Source organism: Sebastes umbrosus, chromosome 11 (genome assembly GCF_015220745.1).
Source record: "Sebastes umbrosus isolate fSebUmb1 chromosome 11, fSebUmb1.pri, whole genome shotgun sequence".
NCBI lineage: Eukaryota > Metazoa > Chordata > Actinopteri > Perciformes > Sebastidae > Sebastes > Sebastes umbrosus.
Genome location: NC_051279.1, coordinates 18,031,708 through 18,042,922, shown reverse-complemented (window position 1 = coordinate 18,042,922; position 11,215 = coordinate 18,031,708). Strand labels below are relative to the sequence as shown.

Genomic DNA, 11,215 nt, shown 5'->3' with positions numbered 1-11,215 from the left:
ATGTCAAAATAAAAAAATACTAATCTGACTTTTTTTTCGACATACTATACTATGACTTTTTTTCAACACACTATACTATGACCTTTTTTATTTATTTGACATAGTATACTACGACTTTTTTTGATATACTATACTATTACGTTTTATATTTTTTTTTGACATACCATACTATGACTTTTGAATTTTCGACATACTATACTATGACTTTTTTTTGACACAGTATACTATGGCTTATTTATTTTTTCGACATACTATACTATGACTTTTTAAAAAAATTTCGACATACTACACTAGGATTTCCCCCCCCAACATACTATATTAAGACTTCTTTTATATTTTCAACATACTATACTATGACTTTTTTTCGACATATTATACTATGACTTTTTTTTCGACATACTATATACCATGTTTTTTTTAATGACTGTTTAGTCATAATATGACTATCTACCTATGACTTTTTTTCCTTTTTATGACGTACTTTACCATGTTTTTTTGAATTACTTTTTATGATATACTGTACTATGGCTTTTTCATGACTTATTTACTATACTTTTTTACTGTACTATACTTAGAATTACAGACTATAAGTTACCACAAGCGTAATTCTTGGTTAACCAGACCATCTTGTAGCAGGAAGTAATAGTGAAGTAGTTAAACAGACTTGTTTTCTTGCTGCTGTCTTAAATGTATACTGACATCACATGGATCACTACAGAGTTCAACTCCAGTCATCGCCACCAGAGGTCCCTGTCCTGCCTCATACAACTCCTTCCCTTTTTATTGTGCTGCTCCTCCAGAAAACAGTAATGCATGTTTATTTCTACACAGTACCACCTGGGGGAGCAAGAGTCCTTCCTCCGAGGTGGAGTCATCAGCATTGAAGCTAAAGATAGTTTCTGTTGTTCATGTTGGACAGGAGGACAATGCACAGTTCAGTAATCTAATATACAGCATAGGATGAAAACGAATAATCAAACAACACTTTATTCTGATAAAACCTCACACTTGATACAAAAACCAATAACGACTCAAACATGACACATTAAATGTTGACTTTAAATTCAGGGTGCTGTTGGTGCCCTGACCGCTTTGTTCTGCCTGCCTGTGCACGATACATCGATATCAAATAAGCAAATGACAACATTAAACAGACTGTTAAATGCCATACGGTATGTGCAGTAACAGTCTCAGACTGTCTACAATGTGTTTTTGATATAGACTGTTTATCTTTACAGCTAGTTTTTGAAGTCTGTCACTCACGTTAGAAACAAATCCAAAATAACTGACATACACAAACCTTATGGTCTCGTTCTTGAAGTTAGAAATTCAAAAGTCATTCTATCAAGACAATAATAAGTTAGTTATTTGTCTACTCACTTTTCAGAACTTATGTGGTGGGGCTTTACTGTAAACCAGTCCAAAAATTGCTCTTGTCGTTCAGCAACACTAATATCTAATATACCAATTAATATATATAAACAATGGAAACATTAAGCTCTAATAAAATAATGCCAGTGTAAACAAGCTTCAGTATCAGCAACGCCCAAATATTGCACATACATTCATAAATATAGACATCAACTTTGTGCCTTTGTGTTTCTGCATGTGGCTGCATCTGTATGTATGTGTGTGTGTGTGATAAATCTGTGTACAGGAGAAAAGTAGGATAAATTAAATCAGGTGAAGAAAATAACTAAATGAAAGATGCACCTAATAGACACACACATATGTACAGTACTTGCACACACACACACACACACACACACCCACACGCACACACATGCACGCTCACACACACACACACACACACACAAACACACTCACTCACTCACTTACTCACTGACTCACTCACAAAAGCACTTGTGCATAGATCTCAAGTCTCTTTGTGCCCCACTTACACAGACACATAGAAATGTTCAGAAACATTTAAAGCATTGTCTTCACAACAAAGTCCATTCTGTCTTCAGTCCTGGTGCTTCATCACAATGGATAAACAATGGACATATGTGTGTGATTGAGCCTGCTGAGTGTGTTTTGGTCCCACTCCGGCTGGTTTGAACCTCGTTCTTTGGTCCCAGTCTGTGTGGCGCTGAAGTCTTCAGTCTGTCATTTTCATTACCATAGAGGCAGATGACCTCCAGCTATGGAATGTAGGGTCCGACAAATGCAGATCTCAGATCTGATTTAAGTTACTCAGAAGGTGCACATCCCTCCCAAACCACAGTCCTCCAATTGGGTCATATATCGTCTTAGGCGTCCCCTGTTTGATCAGACGTCAGCTGCTCCTGGTCAGAGACATTGTCGTCCGCTGGTGGCCGCGCCCGGTCAAAGAAACCACACTGAGGAAATCAAATTAACCCATTAGTCTAATATTGGATAATCAATCTACCACAAGGAATGCTGGATGTTGTGTGTATGTACCTTCCACATGGCTAATGTTAGCATGGCCAGCACCAGCAGCCCCAGCAGTATGGCCAGGATGATGACCCAGAGTGGAACAGCAAAAGACACATCAGGAGTTCCCCATAACACCATGGTCCCCATCTGCAGGACACAGACAGACACAGTTGGGTGTTTGTAAGTGTTGATACATGTCCTTTTTGTCAAACTCACACACTTGTGTTACTGCCTGCATCTTACCGATGTGGTGTGCTGAGGCAGGGTGGAGGGTTGGTTGCGGTAAGGCATGGCTGTGACTATGAAGGACACAGTAGAGTTGAGGATGTAGGGGTCGTTACGCCGCTGTAGGACAAATAAAACATTATTATTTAAAAGGTATAATTTCACTTCACATCATCATCACATATTTTAATTATTATGTTGGGTTGTAAGACATTTAATGAAGTTTAATTTGAATTTTGAACCTTAGCTTTTAAGCAAACATAGAAGAAAAGTCACTAAAGTACTCAATAAAATGGAAATTTAAACATCTACAATTCGATGACAACTGGGCAAACTCCATGTGCTGATGAAGATCATGTGATATGATCAAAAGCTCAAGAACTGACCTGCAGGAAAGTGTGCGCCCAGAGTCTCGAGCGGATCTTGACCACCGCACTCTGCCCGCGATCCAACCGGCCGACGATACACAAGATCTTCAAACAGGAGATATTGGTGCAGTTCTGTGGAGAAGAAAACAGAGAAAAGAGGAAGCGGAGAGACATTACATACCCCTGAATTACTAATGAACATTTGGTTTAGTTTCTGAAGAGAATGTACATGTATGTGAGGCTCACCAAGGTTTTCCCGCTATAACTCTCAGCGGCAGTGACGGCTCGTTTGTGGCGGTGAGGAGCGCTGGTGTTCCTCAAGAAACCCAATAATTCAGGTGTGTCCTGGAGAGAGGAAATCTGAGAGAGAAAAGAGAGAGAGAGTGGTTAACATTTTGAATATTTTACTTTTTGTATTTCAGCAGCTCAACTGGAAATGAGGAATCTGAAATGCGATTTTTTTTTTGCAAACGGGAGATGATGAAACAGAAAACGAAGGAAAATGAGTGCTAAATTGCTCACAATCCTCTATTTTATCTTTAAGCAAAGCTTCTACAGCATGTGTTTGGGCCTTTTGAGGACAGTTATTAGTTACCACAAACTGATTTTTAGTGTGGTATGTTTTGCACATGGACTCTAATGCAGCTCATGTGGTGGACCTGAGGAAAGAGAATGCTTGTAAAGTAAGATTTTAAAAATGTTGTAAGAAAGGTAATAAAATAATACAAAATCACTAGCTGTGAAAACGAGCGACATTTAGCGATCCAATCAAAAGGTTGAAGAGATTTTACCTCTTGACTGCAGCTCATAGAGTCAAACTGACAGCAACAGAAGATTGACAGCAGGCAGCAAATTAGACTGAATGAGCGGAGTCACAGTTGACAGATAACAATGTCAAAAGTAAAACAAAAAGTCATAGTATTCTATGTCGAAAAAAGTCATAAAACAGTTGAAGTATAGTATGTTGAAAAAGTCATAGTATAGTATGTCGACAAAATAAAAAAGTCATAGCATAGTATGTAAAAAAAAAAAAAAAGCCATAGTATATTATGTCGAAAAAAAAGTCATATTATAGTAAGTCGAAAAAAAAGAAAAAAAGTCAAAGTATAGTATGTCGAAAAAATTAAAAGAAAAGTCATAGTATAATATGTCGAAAAATAGTCATAGTATATTATGTCGATAAAAAATTCATAGTATATTATGTCAAAAAAAAAAAAAGTCAGAAAAAGTCAAAGCATAGCATGTAGAAACTATTATGTCACTATGTCAGTGTGTATCAATCAGTGACACTGGGAGATGTTGGGAAATTGGAAAGGACCAAATCAGGAAAAAAAATTGGAAAAGAAAAATGTGACCTTTAACCACAGGCTGTTTATCCATCTCATTTTGTTTCCATTTATGATTACAGTTCGTAACATTTCACTGTCTGACATAATTATGCACTTTTTGAAATCATTGCATGTTTTCTTTTTGAATTACTCTACAGATGATATCATGGATTTTGGAAACTATTCCAGCTCTAATTTCTGCTAATAAGCATAATAATCCATCCGCCATCGTTTTGAGCCAACTGGCAAAGAACATCGGGTCCAATTATGTTTTAAATACGGAGGTATAAATGACGGAGAAATGGATGGATGAATAAGCTGCTAGCAATATAATAAATAGAAGTGTGGTGGTTTGATAGAATGCAAGAAAGTGGCTAGAAATACTAAGGAGCATATTTATTTCCACTGCTGGCAAAATGTCCATAATTATATATTTGGGTATTGAAATGAGTTTTTGAATATGTGTCTGCATGCATAAGTGTGTATATGTTCATATATGGTCGTGTTACCTGAAGGCCCAGTGGGTTGAGGCTGGTGTTCGTCTGGCAGCTAATTGGTCCATCAGTTTGAATCTCCATGGCATAAAGCAGGTTCTCGTCACGGAAACGAGAAGGCCAGCCAACCTGGAGCTCAGCGTCCTGAATACTGCTGGGACCAGAGTTATGGAGCTGGAGACAGACAGAGGGAAACAGAAAAGAAAACAGAAGGTTGTCAGTATTGTGCTCCCTTCTGTCTTATTAGTAGGTCTCAAGCGACTGAGGCTATAATTAGGTTATCATAACTGTGCGATGATGACACAGGCCACCTGTGTTTTAGTGAAGATAATACTCATGCAGCCTTCGGTCGCTGGGGATTGAAATTTGAAATACAAGACGAGTAAAACCTTCAGCATCACCTGGCTCATCATTCCACATAAAAAAATGTGGATAAATGAATTATGAGCTTAAATGAACCATCAATTCAATAAATCCTCATGTTTTACCTCGACCTGTATTCTCTCTCTCTCTCTCTATACACACACACACACATATGGTCATTAACACTGAAGCAAGTCATCCAAACAGGACATGATCCTGGTGCTGCGGGGCAGGAATTCTGCAAGAGCAAAAAAAAACTCTGTCCTCTCTAAGTAGAAGCAGCTGCCAACTGGGAAAAGCACCGCAAATGAAAATCATTATCAGCTGCAGGACAGGCCAGACGCGGCTGCACTCCCATTCAATGAAGCAGCAGTCCCTTTAAAACAAAAAGAAATCACATGTACGGCGCACACATGCACATTCTCCTATTGTAAACTGTCGCCAGTCTGTCTGCCATCCTCCCTCCTTCGATCTATTTGTCTGTACCTCTCTTTGACCTTGTTTTTCCTCTCAGCCATTATTACTCATTACGCTCTGTCCAGTCTTAGGAACAAACCTCTTTGCCTTCCTTCCTCCTCGCTTTGCTCCCTCCTTCTCTGTTCCCCCCCCACTTCTCTCCTTTTCCCGCCTTCACAGCAGTAATTATTCCTGAGCTGGAGACCTTTGATCATCCAGAGCCCAATTCTTTATAGAGCTACTGGTTTACTGTGTGTGTGTGTTGCTGTTTACTTCACCTTACAGAGCTCCCCTCTTGCTGTAGCCTAATTTACAACTTCCCACACCTATTTTTCTTGCTCTTTTCATCTTAGCAGTTCACGACTGAGACCTGCTTTGTGACCAGAAACAACGAAAACAAAACAACCCAGCCTTCTACTTCTTCATCTCATCATCTCTGAGAACTACCTTCCTCTTCACATGAGAATTAGCTGTACGGCTGTGCTTGTTGGATATAGGGCGTGCATTTACCTCATAGATGTGTGTTACTTGTGGTCCCACTTCGTCCTCTTTGACAGGCTTCTCTTTGGGTTCCCAGCGTGGGAATGGCAGCACCACCTGAGAGGGATGAGACACCCTGAAGAGAAGAGAAACAGATCGGTGACTCTGATGCATATATACACACTGGTCGGCTAAATATAATACTCACTGACCATATGAATTTCATCATCCTGTCCACATTTAAATCACAAATCAAAACTCACTTCAACCATGTCATACTAGCTTGTCGCAAAGAAGGTCAAATAACACTCCAAAGTTGTGTGAAATTTTGTCGAGGAAAAACTGCCATTTTCAAAGGGGTCCCTTGACCTCTGACCTCCAGATATGTGAATGAAAATGGGTTCTATGGGTACCCACGAGTCTCCCCTTTACAGACATGCCCACTTTATGATAATCACATGCAGTTTGGGGTAAGTCATAGTCAAGTCAATACACTGACACACTGACAGTTTTTGTTGACATTGTTGGAAATGTGTAAATTATAAGTTTATTATTGAAGGTGGTGTTGTACTGGACTACATTTCATTGAGTTATAGTGTTTCTAATTTTCCAATACAGTACAACACCAGTACAACACCATCGGTAACTATGACCTCAATGCTAAAACATATAATTGAATTAACACATGCTGTCAACACAAATGTGGATTGCATTAGATTGTACAGGTGTACCTAATAAACTGTTTATTGGAAATGTAACTGCTGCAAAGCTGATTCTGCCCCATTTGATGACACCACTCTGAGGGTTTCAAGGCAGTCTGACCTAAGTGGGCCAAACTGTTTACACCTCCAACTGGTGACGTAATGTTTGTAAGCTAAGTGGGCAGCAATTTAGCGAGTTAAGCAAAAAGTCCATACTAGATGGACACAGCTGAGGCAGGACACTTTCACAACATAAACACAAGAACTCATATGTCCTCCTTGTATCTCTCATCCCAGGTCCTCCTCTGTTTGTATGCACAGATGACCACACCCAAACAAAGCAATGCACGACTCCAAGCTTTGAAGTGAGTGTGTGTCTGTGTGTGTATCAGTCGGCATCTGGGCATCCATGAACATGTCAGAGGCTCACAAGTATCCCATGTGCACATGATTAGTTCAAATTTATTTCTAGAAATGTGTTTTCATGCTGTTTTCCATCTGTATATAAACATGCTCCGCAAATTTAAACATTATAAAAGGGGCAGTAATACCCTGCAAACACCAAAAAGTTTAGACTGAAACCAGATCAAGTGCGTCTCTGTGAAACAAACACGGCAACAAAGAAGGTTGTCACTGTGTCTCGGAGGAGACGCCACACTTTCACATGCAAAGATGCTTGACTCACCCACGTAGATCGAGCTGAGCTTTGGCAACGATGGACAGATTCAAAGTGACTGGGTTGCTGTCGGAGTTGTCTTTGTTGGAGCTGTGGAAAGATGCACAGGGAATTTAAATAAAATCTGAGGCATAAAATAAAAAACAATGTGTATCTGCTTGCAAACATTTCACAGGAGGCTGTGATACAAAATGAGTGAAAGCAAAAGCTCATAATAAAGCTGTATTTTTATATTCAGATGACTCCAAGATGAATTTCCCTGGAAGCGGGCTTGGCCAACATTCGACCGTCTGTGTCTAGTGATGTATCGGAAATCAATTCAATGAAGCAAACAGTGGACATGTTGTGTAGAGCCTGTCTCCTCTCTGGGGTTCCTCTTCTTCTGTCTCTGTGGTTAGTTTCATCAAACCACAGGATCAAGACAGACACAGGACTTATTTACATGGCTCAGAAGAAAGACAAACAGCTCTTTGTGTGTGTGTGTGTGTGTACGGGGGGGTATGCGTGAGAGTTGGTGGGCGTGTCACCTGTGGATCTGTAGCTCAAAGCTGATCTTCGGTCCAGCATCATCCAGCCTTTGGACAGAAAACCTCAAACCAACAGACAGCTGGGCGAGAGAGAACGTATAAAAAAAACATGTGAGAGGAGAAAGAGGAGGATGGTTAAAGAGAAATGATAGAGAGGAAAGAAAGACAGAAACAAGATGCATCTGTATATCAAAGGCCACATCATGTTTAAAGTGACCAGTAATAGACAGTAAAATCCCTGTTAACTACATCCCCCTCTGTTCCTACATAGGCAGAGGAGCGTGTGTGTTTGCGTGTGTGTGTGTGTGTGTGTTGACGACAGAAGAATTCCAATATCGGAGAAAACCCAGACTACACACACACTTAAAAGCTAAATTTAAGTTTCTTGTCTCTCCCCAGTTTAAATCCCCTGTCCTCTAGGCTAACTCAAAACACGTGGAGGATTTAGTTCATCATCAACTGTACGACGACAGTATGTGTGTGTGTGTGTGTGTGTGTGTACGTGCTTGTTGCCATGTGACAGTGTTGGAGGCGCATGTGCACATTTGTGTGTGAGCTCTATTGAACGACAGATCAAACACATGGTCCAGAGCGGGAAATGACAGCATGCAGAACACTTCACGAGGCAGGCCTGCGGGGGGGTTTGGGAGTACAAAGTCAGGCAGGAAAGATCTAAAGAGACAGACACCAAATGAGTCTTTCAGAGAGAAGACGTCACTATCAGCTACTCCAAGAGGAGAACAGCCCAACAACAGTCTGATGAGGTCAAATTTGTCTTTTCAGCATCACACACCATATTTGAAAAGTGTCTGTTAAATGTTGTAGTTTGGTCCTTTAGAGAGACCAGCAGCTGCGGTCCGCTTGAATTTATTTTGGTTACAATGGATTGTACATTTTCACGGTGGATAAAAATCATCAAAACATCCACAGAAACTTTCTCAAAGCACTCTTGCAATGTTGTCATATTCGCCGATGTATTTGTATTCCAAATAATTACGATTTTGCCACAATATGGCTACATGCACTGCTTCTGTGTTGGGTTATTGCCCTCCTTGAAGCTACAAAGCTTTGCCACAAGCAATGTATTCAACCACAACGCTGAGAGAAGTTTGCAGAAGTTTGAGAAGTTTCTAAAGCCTTTATAATACTGTCTTATAACATATAATACTGTTGTCAGCCATACAAAGTTGTAACCATTGAAACAAATATGAATTCAACCACCGTCGCTTTAAGAGGAATGAAACTACAGCCACTTACAAGCTTAAAGCCTTCAGGGTCAATTGATACTCAAAACATTTCAGATGGAGGACACTTAAAAGTAGGGCTGAAGCATATGGCTGAAATTAATGTCACAATGTTAAAAAGAATATTTTTCAAATATCGACATCTATAACTACCATGTTACACTCTCATACATCTCTAAAACATAATTCCTGCACAACTGACTCCAAACCACTTTATCTAAATCTGTTTAAACTTAATGAAATTTGTCATTTTGACTTTGAAATGTCCATCATCATCTGCAACCGCTTATCCCGCTATGGGTCGCGGAGGGGCTGGAGCCGAACCCAGCTGACATTGGGCGAATGCGGGGTACACCCAGGACAGGTCGCCAGCCTATCGCAGGGCTGACACATAGAGATAGACAACCATTCACACTCAAATTCACACCTACGGGCAATTTAGAGTCAACAATTAACCTAACCTGCATGTCTTTGGAGGAAGCCGGAGTCCCCGGAGAAAACCCACGCTAACACAGGGAGAACATGCAACCTCCACACAGAAGGGCCCCAAGTCGGATTCGAACCTACGACCCTCTTGCTGTGAGGCGTCAGTGCTAACCAGTGCACCACCAGACTTTGAAATGTGTCCATTATATAAATACATGTGTAGTTTGGAGTCAGTGGGCAGTAGGGTTAGGCAATGTATCGATATCATATCAATATCGTGATATGAGACTGGTATCATCTTAGATTTTGGATATCAAAATGTCGTAATATGGTGTTGTGTTTTCCTGGTTTTAAAGACTTTACAGTAAGTTATGTAATTTTCTGAACTTACCAGACTGTTCTAGCTGTTCTATGATTTGCTTTTTAGTCATTATATCCACATTGCTGATGATTATTTATCAAAAATCCCATTACGTAAATATTTATTTTGTGAAAGCACCAATCCCATAGTCAACCCTACAATATTGTCGCAATATTGATATCAAGGTATTTGGTCAAAAATATTGTCATATTGGATTTTTTCCAAACCACCCAGCCCTAGTGTGCAGGCATTACTTTTTTTATCAATGCTGGTTTCCAGTAGCCTTGCACCCACATGTTGATGTGCGTATAACTGCGCTCCTCATAAAGCTAAAACATAAATAACTCATTTTGTAGTTTTCAATTCTATTTTACTTGGAATCAAAACTTTAAACATATCACCACAACAATATTCCAGGGATCTCTCCAGTGATGGATGATTAATGGAATCATAAATGTTATCATTCACTGATTGCTACCAAAGCTTTGGCAAAATTTGCTGAATTCTGCTTAATGACACCAAAACTCATTGAACTGAAATGAAGACAAAAGAAAAAGAAAAGCATAAGAGATGCAGGCAGGCAGGCAGGCACACATACTGAAGCTAAAACCAGCTTTCCTTCAGGCATGTACCTCCTACACTGACCCTGCTCAGCGAGGCACTACAGCTGTGTCATGCGGCACAACAAATGAACTCCAGTGGAGAGAACTATTTCGTTGCACAATATAACTACAGTCTGTATGGGGTACATGGAAGTATGTTCTGCATAAGCTCATGGATTCCTGGACGTCCAATGGGGCAAGGGGAGATTTAAATATGGGAAACATCTGGACGGCTGGGGAGCACACACACAAACACTCACACACTCACACGCACATGCCTTGTCCCTTTCACATGTCTTGTTGTGCTCTCCTCCCCCAACAGTGAAACATGACCACATAATTGATTTATCAGTATGCCGTGTGTCACCTCCAGAGCTCGAACGCACCTCTGTGTCGGCCTTGACACCTCTAGAAAAACCCTGCGTTCACAGTAATACACACACTTGACCACACACTGAAGCACATGTGACATGCATTGTGGCACGCATAAGTGCACCGGCGTGGTAGAATTTCATGTAGGAAAGGACCACTCTTTATTTTACAAAGCCTTGACTTCCTGCATGT

The 11,215-nt window shown here is 40.2% G+C and overlaps 1 protein-coding gene across 1 annotated transcript in view; it reads right to left on the bottom strand.

Annotated features, from left to right (window-relative positions):
• Positions 1 to 969: 969 nt before the first annotated feature.
• itga8 (integrin, alpha 8) overlaps positions 970 to 11,215 on the bottom strand; it is a 40,630-nt gene continuing 30,384 nt past the window's right edge. The window contains exons 22-30 of the mRNA XM_037784234.1: positions 8,019 to 8,098; positions 7,501 to 7,581; positions 6,145 to 6,250; positions 4,831 to 4,989; positions 3,240 to 3,353; positions 3,012 to 3,125; positions 2,644 to 2,745; positions 2,425 to 2,547; positions 970 to 2,342 (exon numbers count right to left, since the gene is read on the bottom strand). Of these exons, the coding sequence (XP_037640162.1) occupies positions 2,253 to 2,342; positions 2,425 to 2,547; positions 2,644 to 2,745; positions 3,012 to 3,125; positions 3,240 to 3,353; positions 4,831 to 4,989; positions 6,145 to 6,250; positions 7,501 to 7,581; positions 8,019 to 8,098 (969 nt within the window). The 3' untranslated portion in view covers positions 970 to 2,252. The remainder of the gene's footprint in view (positions 2,343 to 2,424; positions 2,548 to 2,643; positions 2,746 to 3,011; positions 3,126 to 3,239; positions 3,354 to 4,830; positions 4,990 to 6,144; positions 6,251 to 7,500; positions 7,582 to 8,018; positions 8,099 to 11,215) is intronic.